Source organism: Delphinapterus leucas, chromosome 7 (assembly GCF_059928025.1).
Source record: "Delphinapterus leucas isolate spDelLeu-1000000601 "Yukka" chromosome 7, BTC_Dleu_Yukka2, whole genome shotgun sequence".
NCBI classification, from domain to species: Eukaryota; Metazoa; Chordata; class Mammalia; order Artiodactyla; family Monodontidae; genus Delphinapterus; species Delphinapterus leucas.
The window spans coordinates 13,552,488-13,573,766 of NC_143135.1; the positions used below are offsets into that span (position 1 = coordinate 13,552,488).

The 21,279-nt window shown below is 42.2% G+C and overlaps 2 protein-coding genes and 1 non-coding gene across 10 annotated transcripts in view; 2 read left to right on the forward strand and 1 right to left on the reverse strand.

The window, feature by feature from the left end:
- The window catches only part of CKAP5 (cytoskeleton associated protein 5), a 113,810-nt gene extending 95,664 nt beyond the window's left edge, over nucleotides 1-18,146 (forward strand). For 5 of the 8 annotated variants that reach the window (XM_089914098.1, XM_022592082.2, XM_089914099.1 and 2 more), the window contains 11 exons: nucleotides 180-353; nucleotides 575-695; nucleotides 9,521-9,700; nucleotides 10,183-10,370; nucleotides 11,348-11,423; nucleotides 12,158-12,346; nucleotides 12,439-12,576; nucleotides 13,005-13,088; nucleotides 13,183-13,342; nucleotides 17,116-17,267; nucleotides 17,422-18,146. In XM_089914098.1, coding sequence (XP_089770224.1) covers nucleotides 180-353; nucleotides 575-695; nucleotides 9,521-9,700; nucleotides 10,183-10,370; nucleotides 11,348-11,423; nucleotides 12,158-12,346; nucleotides 12,439-12,576; nucleotides 13,005-13,088; nucleotides 13,183-13,342; nucleotides 17,116-17,267; nucleotides 17,422-17,667 — 1,708 coding nt within the window. In that variant the 3' untranslated portion in view covers nucleotides 17,668-18,146. Of the gene's footprint in view, nucleotides 1-179; nucleotides 354-574; nucleotides 696-9,520; nucleotides 9,701-10,182; nucleotides 10,371-11,347; nucleotides 11,424-12,157; nucleotides 12,347-12,438; nucleotides 12,577-13,004; nucleotides 13,089-13,182; nucleotides 13,343-15,299; nucleotides 16,731-17,115; nucleotides 17,268-17,421 lie in introns of those variants that run through there. The other 3 variants (XM_089914102.1, XM_089914103.1, XR_016393702.1) reach the window with 3 other exon arrangements.
- Nucleotides 746-841, forward strand: LOC115804185 (small nucleolar RNA SNORD67). Its single transcript, XR_004025036.1, has one exon. It is a non-coding gene; the product is annotated as a small nucleolar RNA SNORD67 (small nucleolar RNA).
- F2 (coagulation factor II, thrombin) overlaps nucleotides 18,064-21,279 on the reverse strand; it is a 36,068-nt gene continuing 32,852 nt past the window's right edge. Inside the window, exon 15 of the mRNA XM_022592085.2 lies at nucleotides 18,064-21,166. Coding sequence (XP_022447793.1) covers nucleotides 21,023-21,166 — 144 coding nt within the window. The 3' untranslated portion in view covers nucleotides 18,064-21,022. The remainder of the gene's footprint in view (nucleotides 21,167-21,279) is intronic.

A 21,279-nucleotide genomic window follows, 5' to 3' on the forward strand; every position in this document is an offset into this window, starting at 1 on the left:
AACCAGTGTTGTTGCCCATTGAAGGCACTTGCTTAGACTCAAGGACTTAAATCATTCAGGAGGGCTGAAACCAGAATTTGAACATCTGTCTTGCAGCTTTGGGGCAGCTGGCAGTGCTTCTCTTGCCCTTTGGTTAAAAAGTCTCTTTTAGTTCAGGAGCCTCCTTTTGCTTCCCTTAGCCAAGCCCGAAGCATGAGTGGGCATCCTGAGGCAGCCCAGATGGTTCGCCGAGAATTCCAGCTGGATCTAGATGAGATTGAGAATGACAATGGTACAGTCCGATGTGAAATGCCAGAACTTGTTCAGCACAAACTGGATGACATTTTTGAACCAGTCCTTATTCCTGAACCCAAGTAAGTTAACCCATTTCATTTAAGTATGAGCAGTTCATGATCATCAGAGTGTATATGTTGAAAAGAGCTCTCTGTGCAGTTAGAACTTTTTAGAACAGATTACTCTCTGACTAATAGCAGTTCTTTACTAAAACCTGGATCTAGTGGGGAATTGCATCATTCCAACTCATTGGGATACCTTATAATAAAGATTGAATATTTTCCTTTGCTCCACTCTCTAGGATCCGGGCTGTTTCTCCACACTTTGATGATATGCACAGTAATACAGCATCCACAATCAATTTCATTATCTCCCAAGTAGCCAGTGGTGACATCAACACAAGCATCCAAGCTCTGACACAGGTAATGGGGGTATTACCCATGACAGTCATTCCACTGGTGGCTATAGAGGCTGTAATAGTGATGGTTGCACACTGGTTACAGTATTAAGGGAGGCAGGCAGTGTTCAGTACCTCCCTGATGAAAAAAGTGCACAGGGACCACTGCCAGGCATCACTTGCCTCACAGGATAGAGCTGTGATAGAGCCTTGCTTTTTACAGTTGCATTCTTTCACCAGAGGCTGAAAAACAGCAATTGGTAGGAACCAGCTCTCATGGAACTTTCTTAGATTTTGGTGGGCAGAGACAAACAAATAAAATATCGGTAACTGCTGTGTAAATATAACTCAAATGGGGTGATGGGGGAGAGAGAACTAAGTACTAGTTACTTAGATTGGTGGTCGGGGTTCAAGCAGAGGTCAGCTAGTACAAAAACTCTAGGGTAGGAATGACCTTGGTGTGGTCCAGGAAACAGTACAGGCCCATGTGTCTGGAACGTAGTGGTGAAGAGAGAGAATGGTACATGAGATTTGAGAGGTGGATAGAGACCAGATCATGTGGCGTTTTAAAAGCACTGAGGGAGGTTTTGGATTTTAAGTGTGATGGGAAGCCATTAGAGAATTTTGAGGAAAAAGAAGCTACATGTTTTTAAAAAACCTTTCTCTTCTTCCTCTGCTTCCCTTCCCTAACAGTCTAGTCATAAAGCCAGGAGGAGGGTAAAACAAGGTAGGCACCTACCTTGTAGCAAGGGGGTGGGAGTAGAGAGCCACAGTGGCCCAATGTTAGGGCAGTGGCCCAATGTTAGGGTCTTCAAGCCCAAACATTGTGAGGAGGCTGTCATTCAGGAGGGGTGACACACAGCCGGGAATCAGAGCCAAAGCAGAAAGAGGAAGATGTCCGTGGGGGGAGCCAGTGTGGCATGAGGAGGACATACATGTGTGTTGGAGGGGAGCAGGGAGGCATGCGGCTGGCTCAGAATAGGGAGTCAGAGCCAAAGCAGAAGATGTGGGCCTGGGGAACAGCTGGTGGCAGAGGTGGGAGATTGGGTACAAACAAAGGGATTGGTCAAATAAATAAATATAATAAGGAAAATGGGAGCCAAGTTTCTTACTGTCAGAGAAGGGTGATACAAATATGGAAGGACAAGAAAATAGAAACTCTGGTGTTGGACCGGAATTAGATGTGTCAGTATGAACTCATGGTTTTCAATACACAGGTGTAGAAATAAATATCAATGTAAATGTATGTGTGTATGTATATATGCGGTGTATAAATGTATGTTACAGATGATATGCATATATTCCCTAGCTCTTTTCACTGAGAGGACCTGAGAACAGCAACACCCCAACAGCAATGAGCACCCCCCAGATCTTGTCTCCTAAATACCACTTTCCTCTAAAAGGAATAACAGGTCCTTAAGAAATGGCAGATTCCAGAGCTGAATCAGGGAAAGTACTGGATGATTCTGGAGTATCTTGTTGTGCTAGACAGCAAGGATAGGCTCAGAGAATTGTAGGGACATGTCAGAAGGACACACAGGCCAACTAGAACAGACTCCCTGTTGGAAGAGAGCACAGTTTGAACATCAAAATAAATAATAATAGTAATGAGTTATAACCCCATAAACAATACAATTTGTAAATTTATTGAATTTAATAAAATAGGAAACCACAAGTCCATGCACATATAAGCTAATTAAAAATTTGAAGAGAAATGGAATATTTAGTTTCATAGTACCTCTCCACAAAATACAAAGGACTAATATTTTTAAAGTAACCCCAAAATACAAAATATCAAGAATAATTTGACAGTAGAGAAGCCTAGCAGATAACCACCTTGAGTGATCGAAGTAAACATCATCAATCATATGACAAAATGAAATCATGTACCACCTGATAGGATCCAGTGGGAATTCTGCATTACTTCGCTGAGATTCCTGATGTCATCTATTCATGAGAAAACATCAGACAAGTGCAAATTGAGGGACATTTTCAGAATCTCAAGGTGAAGAAAGTCAAGGAAAGAATGAGGGAACTGGTCTAGAGTGCATGATTCTAGACGGGCCTTTTCACTATAAAGAACTTAATTGGGGAAAAAAAAAAACTTAATTGGGGCAACTGGAGAAAATGGGATAGAGCCTGAGGATTAGGTGGTAGTAACATCAGTATTCCTGACTTTGATCCTTATATCATGATTATGAAAGAGCATGTCTTGTTAAGAAGAAATATATGATGGGACTTCCCTGGTGGTCCAGCAGGTAAGACTCCACACTCCCAATGCAGGGGGCCCAGATTCGATACCTGATCTGGGAACTAGATCCTGCATGCATGCCACAGCTAAGTTCGCATGCTGCAACTAAGAAGCCCGCATGCCGCAACTAAGAAGTGCATATGCTGCAACTAAAGATCCTGCGTGACGCAACTAAGACCCGGCGCAACCAAAATAAATAAATGAATAAATATTTAAAAAAAGAAATACATGCTGAAGTATCAAGAGGGTCATGGAGCATCAAACTGACAACTTGCAAATGATTCAGGATTTTAAAAAGTTCTTTTACTATACTTCCAACGTTTCTGTAATGTTTGAACTTATTTTAATTGGGGAAAAAGTCACTTCTGGCCACTCCATAGAGACCAGATTATAGGCAGGGCAAGAGTGGATTCTGGGAGGCCTGTTAGACTGTTAGGAAGCTGTGGTCGAAATTCATATGAAAGATATGTGCACTAGGACGATCATTGTGGAGAGGAAGAAAAGTGAATGGTTTCAGGGTATCTTTCAGAGGTGGAGTCCACAGGACTTGGTGATAGATTGGATATGAAATGTAAGGGAGGAGAGGAATCAATAGTAACTCCTTGCTGTTTGGCTTGAGCAACTGTGTGGATGGTGGTGCTGTGTACGGAGATGGGAAAGGATGGAGGAAGAGCAGGCTTGAGAGATTGGAAATCAAGAGATACGTCTTTGCTATGTTAGGTCTGAGCAGAAGGGCACAAGGTTTTTGACATTGCTTGACAAATAGTCTCCTGTTAACACTTTTGCTGTTGGAAGAAAACAAATGGCGGGGAGTCTGGAAAACAGCAACTTGAATGCATGCATCCCTGTTGCCTTTCTCTATCAACTTCAATCCAAACCCATTTGCCTTTTCTGAGCAGAGGAGCTGGCGGGTCTGGTGGGTAGTATCTGAAGTGTCTAAGCAAATCTCAAGCTCTGTCTGGTACAAGTACAAGATTTTTTCCCATATGGGCCTAAGGAAAACCTGAGGTTCAATAGTGCAGAGCCCAGAGAAGAGGATCAAAACACCAGAAATCCTGGAGAGAGATCTCTCTTCATCTGTGGAGATCGGTAGTTGCCCTAAAGGAAGGGCAGTGATGGCTTATGTGAGTGTTAATAGGAGTACCTGGTGTTCTCCCTTGCCCCTAAGGAACTACAGGGAGCTGAACAAAAGGGCTGAATTCACTCTCTGAGGCTGGCAAGTCTCTGACTTTTGTGCCTTTAGAGACCAAACAGCAGGAATGCCTGCTCTTGGTACTTTGCCAAACGACTGACAGCTTGCCAGTTGGTATACCACAAACCTACAAGGGCAGAAATGCTCTATCTCCCATTTATTGCCATTGTTGAGGGTTTCCAAAAGGTAGACCCAAGATTGAATCTTGAATATGTAAAGAGTAATAACATGCCTTAAGGCACCCAATAACTGGGAAGAAGAATAAAACAAAATAACCAGAACAGCAATGTCCTGGCAAAATGAAATTGCTAACGGAGACAAGATGACCACAATGGGGAAGGGCATGGGGTACAGAAAGATTCTTCCAAGCAAAAAAAATGTGATTTTAGAGTTTTAAAAAATTGAGTAGATGGACTGAATGAGATAATGATCACTACAGAAACGGAATTAGTGACCTGAATGACAAGAGTGACAAGATCATTCAGTGCGCAAAGGACCGTCTTTTAAACAAATGATGGTGGGAAAAATGTTTATCCACATGCAAAAGAATGAAGATGGACTCTTTTTTTTTTTTTTTGCGATACGCGGGCCTCTCACTGCTGTGGCCTTTCCCGTTGCGGAGCACAGGCTCTGGACATGCACGCTCAGCGGCCATGGCTCACGGGCCCAGCCACTCTGCGGCATGTGGGATCTTCCTGGACCAGGGCACGAACCCGTGTCCCCTGCATCGGCAGGCGGATTCTCAACCACTGCACCACCAGGGAAGCCCGAAGATGGACTTTTATACCATATGCAAAAATTAACTCAAAATGGATCAAAGACATAAATATAAGAGCTAAAACTATAAAACTCTTAGACGAAGACATAGGGGAAGACCTTCATATAGTGATTTTGGCAGTGATTTCTTGGATATGACACCAGGCAACTAAAGAAAAAATAATTAAATTGAATTTCATCAAAGTTAAAACATTGGATGCATCAAAGGACACTATCACAAGAATGAAAAGGCAACCTATAGAATGAGAGAAAATATTTGCCAGTCATATATCTGATAAAGGATTAATATCCAGAATATATAAGAACTCCTATAACTCAATGACAAAAAAAACAAAACCCAGTTCAGAAATTGACAAAGGACATGAACAGACATTTCTCTAAAGAAGATACACAAATATCCAATAAGCAAGTAAAAAGATGCTCACCATCATTAGTCATTAGGGAAATACAGATCAAAACCACAATGAGATACCACTTCACACCCATTAGGATTTTTTTTTTTTTAATGGGAAATAGCAAGTGTTTGCCAGGATGTGGAGAAACTGTAATCTGTGTGTATTGCCAGTGGGAACATAAAGTAGTATAACCATTGTGGAAAATAGTTTAACGGTTTCTCAAAAAGTTAAACATAGAATTACAATAAGATCCCCAGATCCCCTCCTAGAAAGCAGGGATTTAAGCAAATACTTGTGCACCAATGTTCACAGCAGCATTATTCACAATAGCCAAAAGGTGGAAACAATCCAAATGTCCATCAACATATGAACAGATAAACAAAATGTGATGTGTATATATATTTATATATACATATATATACACAATGGAATATTATTCAGTCATAAAGAAGAATGAAATTCTGACACATGCTACAACATGGATGAACCTTGAAAGCATTATGCTAAATAAAATTAATCAGGCACAAAGGGACAAACATTATATGATTCCACTTATTTGAGGTACCTAGAATAGTCAAATACAGAAACTAGAATAGAGTTTGCCAAGGGCAAAAGGGTTGATAGAGAGTTATTATTTAATGGGTACAGATTCTGTTTGGGATAATGACAAAGTTCTGGAAATAGGGATGATGGTTATACAACATTGTGAATATACTTAATGTCATTGGATTGTATACTTAAAAGTGGTTAAAATGGTAAATTTTAGTTATATATATTTTACCGTAGTAAAAAAATAAAACCCTGAGCAACAAAAAATTAAAGTACCTAGGAGTGATCAAGCAGTGTATAATATGTAAGACCTTGACAGAGAAAATTTTTAAGTTTTGTTGAATGACATTATTTTGTTGTGTTTCCAAATAAATAGAAATATACTGTGTTCTCAAGATTCAGGATTATAAAAATGCCAGCTTCTCCTCAAATAATATCTGTAAATTCAATGCCATTCCAATCAAAATCTTAGGTTTTTTTTCTTCAGTTGAGAAGCTGATTCTAAAATTTATATGGGAAATCAAAGGGCCTCAGAATAGCAAAGACAGTTTTATTTTAAGACAGTTTTTTAAAATAACAACTCAGTGGAGAGGATTTACATCACTGGGTATCAACAGTGATTATAGAGCCACTGTAATTAATTAAGTGTAGTACTGGCCCAGGGAAAAGCAGACAGACCATTGGGATGGAACAAAGAGCCCAGAAATAGACTCACATCTAAAGGAAACTTAGAGCAGAGGAGTCATTAAAAATCTCTTAACAAATGCAAAAAGTAAAAGATATACTGACCAAATTCTTTGCTGATAACCCAACAAAATTTTTAGTAAATGATATTAATATCACAAAAATATTGGCTACTTGGAAAGTATGAAACACCCTCCTAACTAACTCTTTCATCAAAAAAAAAAACAAAACTCTTAGCAGTGAAGGAAAGCATTTCACTCTACAACTATACTCTGAAGCTACTGAACTCAGAAAAATATATTGCATGAAATGCATTTATTATTGAAGAAAGGATAAAGGAACTTATACTTAGAAATTCAAAAAATAAAAAATAAAAGAAATTTGAGAGTAGGTAATAATAAAGCTAAAATTCATGAAATAGATTTTAAAGATAATCTAAAAGCAGGTTCTTGTTTAAAAAAATTAAAATTAAAAATTCTAGCCTGATTAGAGAGCAAAAATGTAAGTATCAGGGATGAAGAAGGAACCAACCATAGATGTGGAAGAGATTTTTTTTTTAGATAAGATAACACACATGTAACCCTGTAGAAACTTGAAACAACTGATCCCCCTCCCAAATTTTTTGAAATAACCAAGGAATTTGGGGAGAGCATTAAAAAATAAGGAAGGGGGCTTCCCTGGTGGTGCAGTGGTTGAGAGTCCGCCTGCCGATGCAGGGGACACGGGTTCGTGCCCCGGTCCGGGAAGATCCCACATGCCGCGGAGTGGCTGGGCCCGTGAGCCATGGCCGCTGAGCGTGCGCGTCCAGAGCCTGTGCTCCGCAACGGGAGAGGCCACAACAGTGAGAGGCCCGTGTACCGCAAAAAAAAAAAAAAAAAAGGGAAGGAAACCCAGAACCTAAAAAGAAAAGACAAATTTGATCATTTAAAAATTTTAAGATTTTAATCTGGAGAAATTTACAGTATACTGTCAATAAATGAGTGTTATATTGTGGAATATATTTGCATATGACTGATAAAGGATTAATAGCGACAGTAAACAGAACTCTTATTAACTCTTGAGAAAAAGAGAACCTAATAGAAAAAAAACTAACTCAAGGATATGAATAGGCAAATCACAGAAGATATCCAGCTGGCCAGTAAACACATGAAAAGATGTTCAGCACCTCCTCCGCCACAGAAACGCAAATTAAAGTAACAATAGATGATCACTTATTTTGTTTATTATTATTTTTTTGGCTGCACTGTGCAGCATGTGGGATCTTAGTTCCCCAAACAGGGGTCAAACCCTCACCCCCTGCATTGGGAGCATGGAGTCTTAACCACTGGACCACCAGGGAATTCCCAAGATAATCACTTTTAAACCATCAGAGTGACAGAAAGTAAAATGAGTAGTAAAACATACAGCTGATAGAGACGCTGAAAAAACATACATTAAACATAGAAATGTGAATTACATGTTAGTGCCTTTTTAAAGAAAGCAATATAGTAATATCTATTATACAGTAATTTAAAATGTTTCATCCTTCAGCCTAAAAAGTTAAACTCTTGGTGCATTTTTTTTTTTTTAATTTATTTGACGGTGCCAGGTCTTAGCAGCACGCAGGGATCTTCGTTGCCGTGTGCAGAATCTTTGTTGCAGCTCATGGGATCTTTAGTTGCGGCATGCGGGCTCTTTTAGTTGCTGCATGTGGGAATCTAGTTCCCTGACCAGGGGCCAAACCCAGACCCCCTGCATTGGGAGCGTGGAGTCTTAACCACTGGACCCATGGCGAGTCCCATTGGCACACTTTTTTTTTTTAGAAATTAAAACACAAGTACCTTGGGATATATATACACAAAGATGTTTATTGTAACATTATTTATAGTGGACAAAATATCCAAACTGGAAACATGTTGAAACAGTCAGGGAATGATTAAGTTTTGGTGTGTGCACATGTGGACTATTACGCAGCCTTTAAAAATAGAACCGTCTCTGTTGACTTTAGAGATTTACATAATTTTCTGTTAGGAAGGCTAGATGCAGAGAAGTGTATGTACTATAAATATTATTATGGAATAAACAGTGCCCTAAACCTTGACCCTATCTATGTGTGGTTATAAATGATTCTGTGAACATGAAAGAATATATATCAGGTTGTCGATGTTAATTACCTTGGAAAAAGAGTAAGCCCCCCCTCCAAAAATATATATATTTTTTATTTTGCCCATGTTGAAACAGAATTGTTAAACAGTTCCAGTTATATAAAATTGTATGTGCTTATGGGTATACATGCATAAAGAAATGAAAGTAGGACCACTGGCTTCCTCAACACCAGAGGGCACTATTCACATTGCAGTCTGTATAAATGGTGACCCCTGGAGTTGTGCAGTATAGCAGCCCTGCATGAAAGGATGGTCATGAAGATTATTGGCACGATTGTCTCAGGGTGTAATTTATGTAATCATAAAAATAAAGATCTTTTTACTGTAGTGAATAGGAAATACGTGTTTTTCCCATAGTGACATTTTACCATTAGTGACAACCAGTCTACTGAACCAAAAAGAACCTGGATCCGGTTGTGGGAAACCTGAGTTTTGAGTTTGAACTAAGTAGCCTGATCTTACTGAGCCTCACTTTTCTCGTATGGTAAATGAAGATCTTACTCTCAGCCCTGTCTACCTCTTAGAGCTGTTGGAATGATCAAATGAGATAACGGGTATAAAACCACTCTCTTTAATAAATTAGCATTTAAACATAAGGATTATTATTCCTTAAACTAGATGGTGAGCCTCTTAGAATAGGAGCTGCAGTTAATTCACCTAATAGTCTTGCTCTGTAAATATTTGTTGAATGATTGAGTCCCTAAGGACTAGTTATTTATATGTAAGGTGACTGGGTTTTTTCAAGCTAAAAAAAGCGCTAGAAGTGCTTTGCTAATAAATATTACAGAGACTTACAGTGTATTCCTGCTACTTAGAAGTATGAAGCTTGGAAAATACATCTTGGATTTTTGTTATCAGATCGATGAGGTCCTGAGACAGGAAGACAAAGCAGAAGCTATGTCTGGCCATATTGATCAGTTTCTGATAGCCACGTTCATGCAGCTGAGACTCATCTACAACACACATATGGCAGATGAGAAATTGGAGAAGGATGAAATCATCAAGTTGTATAGCTGTATCATCGGCAACATGATTTCGGTAAGGACACCTCCACAGATCATGAGCTTCCCTTCAGTCTCTCATCCCACCCAGGTTCTCAGGCCTGAGTTGGTTCAGATGTTCCAGTGAAACATGTCATGTGTGGAATTTTACATGTAAGCCATTGGCTACTTCCACTGGATGTTGGGCAACACTCCAGCTTACCTTATTGTTAGGATACTTACAGACTACCTGAAATTCTGCTTCCTGCCAGTTTCTTCATCAGTCATGGTTGGGCCTTAGCTGGCTTTTCACAGATGACTGCTCACATTAAAAATACTTTTATAACAGGAAGGAAGCACACCAATTAATTTTGGCTATTCTTGGCGGTTTGGGAGAGTGTAGTGATTTTTATTTTTTCCTAATACTCTGAATTTTTATAAATACAATATAATTATTTATTAGAATATGCCACCCATGTTTATCTTCCTTGATCTGTATATTGAGTTTCATGCCTCTCTAACACAATTATGATTGGATAGCTGTTTCAGATAGAAAGCCTCGCCCGAGAGGCCTCCACTGGAGTTCTGAAAGACCTGATGCATGGCCTCATCACCTTAATGCTGGATTCTCGAATTGAAGATCTGGAGGAAGGGCAACAGGTGATCCGCTCTGTGAACCTCTTGGTGGTGAAAGTTCTGGAGAAGTCAGACCAGACCAACATCCTGAGGTATATCTGTACTCTGAGCATTAGAGCCTGGAACACCCTCTCTTTTGTCTACCCATAGAAACCAGGAGGCACTTAGATCAGTTGTAAGCTTAGGTTTGCCTGATAAGTTGATTTATTACTCTTCTCTTCCTCAAGAGAAGGTATTCCAATCTGAGACAGCAGTTAAAGCTAGTTAACAACTCAGTAAACCAGCCATTATTATGAGTATTCTAGAGTAGGACTGTGGAGCTTGTCAGTTACCTTCTCTTCTGTGTACATTTCATGTACATTTCTTTCTTTCTTAGCTACCAGTGACAATGAAAAATAGTGACAAGCTTTACCATTTACCAAGTGGTAACTTACAAAGCTTAAATGATGTTTATTTTCTTAATGACTGTCAAGTAATCAAAGACAATTCCTGATCCATGAGCTCTCAATTTCTCAGATAAAGAATTCTTACACGTGGCTTTCTTTTTTTTATTTTTTTTAATTTTTTATACAGCAAGTTCTTATTAGTTATCTGTTTTATACATATTAGTGTATATATGTCAATCCCAATCTCCCAATTCATACCACCACCACCACCACCACCCTCCGACCACTTTCCCCCCTTGGTGTCCATACGTTTGTTCTCTACATCTGTGTCTCAATTTCTGCCCTGCAAACCAGTTCACCTGTACCATTTTTCTAGATTGCACATATATGTGTTAATATACGATAATTGTTTTTCTCTTTCTGACTTACTTCACTCTGTATGACAGTCTCCGGGTCCATCCACGTCTCTTACAAATGACCCAATTTCGTTCCTTTTTAATGGCTGAGTGATATTCCATTGTATATATGTACCACATCTTCTTTATCCATTTGTCTGTTGATGGGCATTTACTTTGCTTCCATGATCTGGCTATTGTAATTTACACTTGGCTTTCAATTACTGATTTTAATTGGAAAGCAGATTTGAAACTTATTAATGCTGTTGTGTTGGGTTTGTTTTCTAGCGCCCTACTTGTTTTGCTCCAAGACAGCCTGCTAGCAACAGCCAGTTCTCCCAAATTCTCAGAGCTTGTTATGAAGGTGAAGTTGAAATAATTTGATCTCTTTCTTTCAAAGTGTGGGGAAAGAGGAGTTGGAACTAACTCAGATCAGTCAAGGCACACCTATAAAATATATTTGCTCTCCATTTTTCCCTTCCTCCAACTTATACCCCTAGCTCAGGCCTAAAAAATTCCTGGCCTCAAACAGTGAAAAGGAAGAGCTATTTTGTAAATATCTCACCAGTTCTCCTAGAATCAAAAGGCAAGAAGTTTGATGAGACAAATTTCATTTCTTTTGGGGGAAAAGATATGTATAGATTTATAATATTTTGGTCTATTTTTGGAAGACTGCAAATGAACATATCTGTAACATTATAATACTGTTATTATACTGTAATAGTGTAAAGCATTTTGTCTCCTCGGGTTAGATTTGATTAGGTAATATGAACTACTCTACTCTCAGGTACCAAACAAACCCAAGACAGAATTTCCACATTTTCTCATTGTTTAGGGCCCCATCTCTAGGGAGTGGGAAGGAGGAATGGAGATGGTCAGGTAGATGGCTTGTCACACGTTAGCCAGTGACATGGTTGAAGTAAATAAAACGGTTCGTGTTTAGCAGCTGAACTTGAAAGATGAGGTGCCGCATTCATATCCCTGACCATCTTTTAGAAGTGATCCCAGAGCTTAGGGGAAATGAATGGTGACAGAGATTATCCTCATTCTTCAGTGACTCCTTCTAACTTTTTAAAATAGTGTCTCTTTTTTAAATAGTGTCTCTGGAGAATGGTTCGACTACTGCCTGATACCATCAACAGCATTAATCTGGACAGAATTCTTCTGGATATACACATTTTCATGAAGGTCTTCCCCAAAGAGAAACTAAAGCAATGCAAAAGTGAATTTCCCATAAGGACCTTAAAAACGCTGCTGCACACTTTATGCAAATTAAAAGGGCCCAAGGTGAGTGAGAACAGCAGCCATTCCCAAGGGAACTTGAGAGAACGCCACAGACACGGCATCGCTGCCATTGAATGTGCACCTTTCTTCCTCAGATCCTAGACCACCTAACGATGATTGACAACAAGAATGAGTCAGAGTTGGAGGCCCACCTCTGCCGGATGATGAAGCACAGTATGGACCAGACCGGGAGCAAGTCTGATAAGGAAACAGAAAAGGGAGCATCTCGAATCGTGAGTGTCCTGTCTTGAAAGATTGAGGAATGTGATCTTGTCAAAGGGATAAGCCACCGGAGCCTTTCTTTCTCAGGGCCTAAGATGAAGGCTCAGGGATTGGTCCAATCACCTTGACGTTTTCAAATATAAACTATAAGCTTGGGCTTTTTGTTCCTAAGAAAGGTTTCTGTGTCTGTGCCTAAGGTACTGGTCCCTAGATAAATCCACTGTGAGCTCTAATTAGGGAGGGACTTTCCTTATCAAGTTTAATTGAAAACCTGAGATTGTTAATGTTTCTGCTGCAGCCCCTGCAGCACTGGTGCTTCTGTTATTTGTAGGAACATACCTGGAAGGTCTGGATTTTGAGATATTTTCAGTTTTTATCCAACCACTGGTTCCTAATTAATAACTCAGGTCTAAGCAATCATTCCTTCTTGTGTCTTTAGGATGAAAAATCATCAAAGGCCAAAGTGAATGATTTCTTAGCTGAGATTTTTAAGAAGATTGGCTCTAAAGAGAACACTAAAGAGGTGAGAGGGAAAGAGGTGAGAGGGAAAGGGATCTGCTTTATGGAAAAGAGTCACTAACAGCCATCCCCACCTCTTCCTTTTTCTTGTTAACCAGGGCCTAGCAGAGTTATATGAATATAAGAAGAAATATTCAGATGCTGACATTGAACCATTTCTGAAAAATTCCTCACAGTTCTTCCAGAGCTATGTTGAGAGAGGCCTTCGGGTGATTGAGATGGAGAGGGAGGGCAAAGGCCGTATTCCCATTTCAACAGGTATGGTTTCCTCTGGTAGCTCCAGGAATACGCTCAAAATAGCTCCTAGCATCAGCCCCTGGAGGTTTTTGATGGGTTTACATTTATGTCCGTGCACCTCAGTACTTAGTGGTCACCAGTGATGCAGAGAGTAGTCAACTCTCAGTCACCTGCCTCGACCCATCGTCAGTGTCTGGCAATGGCAATGTTCTCTACCCTTCAAACAGTTCCTCCCCTGGGCTCCTGGTCCTCTGTGCTCTCTTGCTTTCCTCCTTCTTAGCTGCTATTCCCCCGTGGCCTCTCTGATAGATTCTTCCTCTCCCTGAACTCTTAATGTTGACGTCCCTCTGGATTCCGTCCATGATTATCTCTTCTTTCTTACTCTCATCCCCTTAACTAATCCATCTACTCTCATCACTTTAAATACCATTTCTATGCCAGCAAAGCCCAATTTTGTCCGATGTCCAGCTCAGACCTCCTTCCTGATCTCTGCTGATAGATCGTGCGTGACACCTCGCTGGGTTTCTGGTATAGTAGACATCATAAACTCAGCGTGTCAAAGACCGAGCTCCTGATAACCCCCCAAAACCTGCTCCATTTGCATTCTCCTCCATCTCACTGGATGGCGACTTTGTCCTTCTAGTTTGCTCAGACCCCCAACTTTTGAGTATTCTCTTTTCCTCTGCCAGGAAATTCTTTTGGCTTTACTTACAAAACACACAGAATCCACCCACGCCTCTCATCTCCTTCACTGCCACTGCCCTGGTCTGAACAGCATCTTCTCTTACGTGGATTGCAGCGCTCTCCTGCACCATCTCCCCACTGCCACTCTCGCCTCCCTGTAGTCATTCCCACACATAGCATCGAAACAGCGTGCCTCAGACATTTCCAAAGGCTCTCCCTTTCACTCAGCGGAGCAAAAAGCCTTACAAGAAAGGCCTGTGAGGTCTGACATGATGTGGTCCCCTGATACCTCTAGAACTGCCTCTCTCCTACTCTCTGACTTCTGTTCCACTTCAGCCTCACCAGCCCCCTTGCTGTTCCTGGAACGCACCAGGCGTACACCTTCTTAGGGCCTTTGCACTGGCCGTTTCTTGTGTGTAGACTGCTGTTCTCCAGGACAGTCTTTGTTTCCTCCACATCTTTGTCACTGCCTTCATTTTAAATGAAGTGAGGCTTCATTTAAAATTTGCAACCTACCCCTCACACCCCCATAGTACATAACCTCCTCTAACACACCATGTAACATAATGTTTATTAGATTAATTGTGTGATATCCGTCTCTGCTAGAATTAAAAATCCACAAGGGTGGGAATTCCATGGCGGTCCAGCGGTTAGGACTCTGTGCTCTCACTGCTGAGGGCCTGGGTTCAATCCCTGGTCGGGGAACTAAGATCCTACAAGCTGTGTGGCAAATCAGTCAGTCAATCCACAAGGGTAAAGATTTTTGTCCGTTTTGTTGCCTGGCACGTGGTGGGCATTCAGTAGGTATTTTGTTTAATATATGAGTGAATGCTTATCCTAATGTTAAGCTGAAATATTACTGTCCCCCCAGTGAAAACGCCTATACTGGAGAGTTACTGCTCAGGGACCTAGGGACAAAAGGAAGATTTAGGAGGTATCAGTTATAAAAAATAGCTGTCAAGAGCCTTAAACCAAAAAAAAGGCCCAACTGCTGAAGTTCCCTCATCATGCAGAGGACAGCCCTCACATTGGTCCTGCATTTAGTTCTTTCTGAGTTTGGTGAAGCTCACCTACTCTTACATTCTAAAATTTGTTTGCCTGTGAAACTGTTCCTTTGTGGTTTTCAGATTCCAGTCATGTTCTCTCTCACCATGTGTCTTTCTAAGCTGCAGGGTCAATTGTATTCTCTTACATTGTTTCTTTTTGTTCTTGTTTTTTCTTTGTTTTTTAATATTTTTCTAACATTTATTTATTTATTTATTTGGCTGTGCCGGGTCTTAATTGCGGCACGCAGGATCTTCGATGCCGTGTGCAGGATCTTCGTTGCAGCATGTGAGATCTTTAGTTTCGGCATGCATGTGGGATCTAGTTCCCTGACCAGGGATCAAACCCAGGCCCCCTGCATTTGGAGCGTGGAGTCTTAGCCACTGGACCACCAGGGAAGTCCCTTTGTTGTTTGTTTGTTTTTCCAATAGTTGTTCTTGTTTTCAACACCTTAAATTACCCCTCTCCGAGACCTGGAGTCTGTTTCTTTGTTTTTTTTTGGAGTCTCTTTCTTGAAGCACAGCGAGCAGTGTCCAGTAGCCACATATGGACATCCCATCGTTGAGCTGATCAGGGTAGAGCCTCTGTTTCTCATTTCCAGAGTCCTTTCTTGTGATGTTCAACATTTGCAACACAAGCGTGTAACCCCACTGGTAACTGAATGCCTTAAAGTGTTCAGTCTTCTCTTATTGCTGCCTTTTGCATTAGTCTTCATTTTTCACCCTCTCAGAGTGTTCTCATCTCTACATTAAAAGATTCCTTTTTCCCTAGAGTAACCTCTTTTACTTTTCAGTTTCCGTTCTTCTTCCTTTCCCTAGAGTAACCTCTTTTACTTTTCAGTTTCCGTTCTTCTTCCTTTCCCTAGAGTAACCTCTTTTACTTTTCAGTTTCCGTTCTTCTTCCTTTCCCTAGAGTAACCTCTTTTACTTTTCAGTTTCCGTTCTTCTTCCCAGTACTTTATCTTTTGACTAATATAATGCCTTTTCATTGATATCAAACTGGATATTTTAAATGCCTGCATTTTGTGACTGTTCCCTCTCAGAAATTTAGAACTGTGATGGATTTTGGTTCGGTTTGGTTTGGTTTTGGTTTCCCCTCTGCTGCCAGAATATTGATCTCGGATGCTCCAGTTCCTACCCCTCCTTTGTTGGACACCGCAGTTTACCCCTCCTCCTTATGAAGAGACAGTAGCCTTGAGCTCCTTGCTGTCCTCCCCAGTTTGAATAAGAGCTTTGCCCTGTGTATCACCTGGTCCAAACCTAGTCTAATTCTTGCAAACATTTAAAGCCCTTAGGGGGACTTCCCTGGTGGCGCAGTGGTTCAGAATCCGCCTGCCAGCGCAGGGGGCACGGGTTCGAGCCCTGGTCTGGGAAGATCCCACATGCCGCGGAACAACTAAGCCCATGTGCTACAACTACTGAGCCTGTGCTCTACAGCCTGCAAGCCACAACTACTGAATCCTGTGCACCGCAGCTACTGAGCCCGCATGCTGCAACTACTGAAGCCTGCATGCCTAGAGCCTGTGCTCTGCAACAAGAGAAGCCACTGCAATGAGAAGCGTGGGCACTGCAGCGAAGAGCAGCCCCCGCTCGCCATAACTAGAGAAAGCCCGCGCGCAGCAACGAAAACCCAACACAGCCCAAAAAAATAAAGATGAAATAGCAATAATTCTTCAAAAAAAAGTAAAATAAAATAAAGTTCTTAGGTTCTTCACTTGGGCACTTACCATATACTCAGGAGTAGCTTAGGCTCTTTGGATTGCCCAGGTCAGCCGTGGGATTATAAGAATACAACCCTTGCATAGCTCAGGATGTAGATGGATGGTCCAACTTAACATTCAGTGCCCTTCTCTATCAATCAGTTCTGGAAGTTCTCATTAAGCGTATCTTGTATATTTAAGAGCACCCTTTATCACGAACTCCAGGTAGATTCTTGTGGATTTTTTTAGTCTTCAAGTACAGTGGTGATATTCAAGGGCCAAATTGTTCCCTTTGGTGGGAGGTTAACGAGGGCAGTCGGGGTGGGGGTGTGTATATCTGAATATTCCTTCTATATTTCCTACTTAGGCATCTCCCCCCAGATGGAAGTCACATGTGTGCCCACTCCCACAAGCACAGTGTCCTCCATAGGTAACACAAATGGAGAAGAGGTGGGACCATCTGTCTACCTGGAAAGGCTAAAAATCCTGCGACAGCGATGTGGTCTGGACAATACAAAGGTACTGCTCCTCTCCTTCTGTGTGGGGCAGGGAGGGCGATGACCAACAGGTCAGGGACAGGCTGGCCAGAGGAGCAGCGTTCCCAGCCTCAGTGTATGTTGCTCCAGAGCCACATCCTGACCTGATTGGACAATGTTTCTTCTTCTCTCAACAGCAAGATGACCGACCTCCGCTGACCTCTTTGCTTTCCAAACCAGCAGTTCCTACTGTTGCTTCTTCCACAGACATGCTGCACAGCAAACTCTCGCAGCTCCGGGAGTCACGGGAGCAGCACCAGCATTCAGATCTGGATTCCAACCAGACTCACTCTTCAGGAACCATGACTACATCCTCCTCCTCCACAGCTAACATTGATGACTTGAAAAAAAGACTGGAGAGAATAAAGAGCAGTCGCAAATGAAGCCGCCCCACTCCCCTGGCACCCTGCAGCTTTAGTTTACTAAACTAGGAGTCCTCATAGTTAAAGTGGCCTTGGCAGGCCTAGTGTACACAAACTGGTTGTATGTATCATACCGTGGACCTGGGGGAGGAGTCGTTGTGGCACAAGTCTTTGCACATCCTCCGCTTCTCTCCGCCAGCATCCTGCCTCTCTAGAAGACTGTCTGTGTCTTAGTTTAGTGTACAGACCTGTAAACAGCTGCCCTTCTCTCAGCTCAGACTAGTTTCCATATCCTTTTTCTTTTATTTTTAATTGCTCATTTGTAAAATTGTCCTAATCTTTCCTAGCTTTTAACTATTAGAAACGCTTTACTAGTTTTCCTTTGAGTTTGTGAGCTCTTCTCCTTGTAGCCCTGAAGGGTCACTGTATTCTATATGAATGCATGGCATGATACAACTAATTTAAGAGTCTTTTATAAATAAAGTTTGCATTAACTATAACTGTGTCCCAAGATGCTCCGTATCTGGGAGTGTTGGGCAGCTCTCCATCACCTGTTCTTGGGACCAGCTGGGTATTCAGCCAGTTAGTTAGAGAAAGGTTCATAATTGCTGCTTAAGGAGCTCTACCTTTTCTTGGCTCACAGGCTTGGTCCTTTCACTCCTTTGGAATAAGAGGCACTCACCTCTCCTGCTTTCTGCATGCAACTCCTAGGGGAGCAGAGAAATCTCATTCTTCCCTGTTTTGAGATTTTGGTCCCGACTTCCACCCCATCATCAATCACCATGGTTCCAAGGAGCTCTTAGGCTCCCTACTACTTTTACTGCCCAAGTACATATGACATTGTGCCCAGGGATTAGCTGGGCTACAGTGGCTGTCACACCACAGCTAGATTTGGGGTCATCTGACTAAAGGAGTACAGAGAGCATAGGGGCTTCCTGCCTGGTTAGCAGAGTCTCTGAATCTAGACTAACAGTTCCTTCACACTCAGTAAAGACTAGAAATAAACAGGATTCACATCTGCAATAACATTCCACAAGACCTCCTTCCACAGTCAGAAAACATTGTCCAAAGGAACTTTTCTCCACCACTTTTTACTGAACTGGTGTTAGAAATGAAAGGTTGATGAAAAATTAGTCCTGTATTGATTCTAGTCATGATTTTGAGATGGCTCCTGTGCTGCCTGAGATAAGAAATTAAACCTGCCTCTCTCCCTTTTAATGCACACAGGAAGTAGGCCTTCACTGAAGGGAAGATAGAGGAGTTCGTTGCTGTAGAGAAGGAACACATTTAGAAAGAATGGCTGTGCTTGGGTCTGGAATTAGCACAGCTAATTTGAAAAACCAAAGTCCAGCAGTCTTGTGAGGATGTGCGCCCTTGTTTAAAAACCAGATTTTGGGGTATTACAACTAACTTTTAATCCCTTCCCCCTGCTCTGGTTAAAGCTCAGGGCTGTCAAGATCCTGCAAGCTCACTGAGTTCCCAGTTTTACCCTGGTTTCTGGTCAACTAGAACCGAAGAATGAGGACAAGGAACTCAGTCCTAATTTTCTCTTCCCTGATGTACTAAAAAATGGGAATGGAAAAAAAGGGGAGGGGAGGGGGGTGAAGGTTACCTACCTTAAGTCCCTTCCTGCTTTAAGCCATGATAGCTAAAGATCTTAGATCCTAGGCCGAGAAGGTGACCACAAGGCACCCGTGCTCCACCCCCTCCAAGCCCAGGGGTGAGACTTCTCAACAGTCCTCCAGATGGTCACCAAGTGATCAGCACCTCACACCAGTGGCAACTCGCTGTCACACATTATTGTAGGCTGTAGTGCCTGCTTCCCCGAGTCATAAATGCACCCAACAGGAAGAGCAATACACCAATGTCAGCCAGTAACTCTGGAGCTACGTGGAAGGGCAACGATGTGTCAGAGCCGTGCTCCATCCCAGACAGTAACCTCTGCCATCAGTAACCTTGAAGAATGTGCTGTGAAAAGGCATCTTGAAAGTTCTGTGACTCCTAAGATTTTGCCCAAACCCTGTAAGAATCCACTTCTACATCTTCTTGTTCCCATTTCTCAGAAAAACAAATTACTCAATTCTGATAACAGCTGTGAGAGTAGAAACTCCAGGAAGCAGCAACTCCAACACTATGCTATTTCAGAGACCAGAGAGGGAAGTGGGAAGTGGCAGAGGAACTTCACCACGCCAGGCAGTAGTGAGAATAAAAGCAGCCGCGACTTAACAGAGAGCTGACCAGGTACCAGGCATTTTGCTAAGTACACATGCAAATGACCTTATTTAATCCTCAAAACCTTATTAGGTAAGTAATGTCATTATATACATCTTACACGTAAGGGAACTGAGGCTCAGGGAGGTCAAGTGACATAACCATGGTTATCCCCCCCCCCTTTCTTTTGGTCATGCTGCGTGGCTTGTGGAATCCTAGTTCCCTGACGAGGGATGGAACCTGGGCCCTGGCATTAAAAGTACGGAGTCCTAACCACCGGACCACCAGGGAGTTCCCGTGACTATCCCTTTTAAGGCTGGAGCCAGAATATGAACCCAGGCAGTCTGGTGCTAGGGCCCCTACTCAGAACTGCTATCCCACAACCCTTGCGAGTGAAGACACTTAAAATACTGAGCCTTTGGGCGGCACAGATCTGATTTTTTTTTGCGGTACACGGGCCTCTCACTGTTGTGGCCTCTCCCGCTGCGGAGCACAGGCTCTGGACGCGCAGGCTCAGCGGCCATGGCTCACGGTCCCAGCCGCTCTGCGGCATGTGGGATCTTCCTGCACCGGGGCACGAACCTGCGTCCCCTGCATCGGCAGGCGGACTCTCAACCACTGCGCCACCAGGGAAGCCCTGATATTTTAATAACATAAGAAAGATGTAACTACTCCCCACCTCACTAGCCTACCCTCCTCCAGCCTCTTCTCTGGTCCCAGAACAGCTCTTCACAGCCTAAAGTGGCTAAAAGCACAGGCTTCAGTTTCTCCTATATTTCAAGTCAGACTTTGACCCTTCTTAGCCATGTGACCTTGGACAAGGAACTTCTCCAAGTCTCAGTTTACTACCTTTTGTGAGGATTAAATGAAATAATCTATTAAAGCCCCAAGTCTGGAACATTTTAAATGCTCATAAATTCAGGCTGCCATCTCACCTCTCACTGGACCCTGTTCTAGGGGTGGTGGATTCTTTAAGTCCTGCTTGTCCAGTAGTAGGATTGGCTCTTCCTGAGCTACCCATGAACAGCACTGTGAGCACTGAGGCTCATTGATAGGGTCACTTTTATTGAGAAATACAGTTTTAGGAACAAGCCACAAAAATAATTCTTTCACTGGATTGGCTTCTGTGATTTTGCAGTGAGCAGTGTAGAATGTGGGTGGCCCCCTAACTTCCAAACCGTTCAGTGACCTTCTGTATCCACTTCTTCAGGCGGAACACATGTGTGTAGAAGCCATATTTTCCATCCCTGTCACAGCCTTCACCCCATGAGACGATGCCCATTTGATACCAGCGGTTGTTAAAGGGGCTCTGAGGAAGAAACATGGGATTTCCAATAGAGTCAAGTCCAAGGTAGTGTCAGTATTACCCTGTCAAGCAATTGTTTCTGAAAACTTGGGTCCCTCCTCATCCACCCCAGAAGG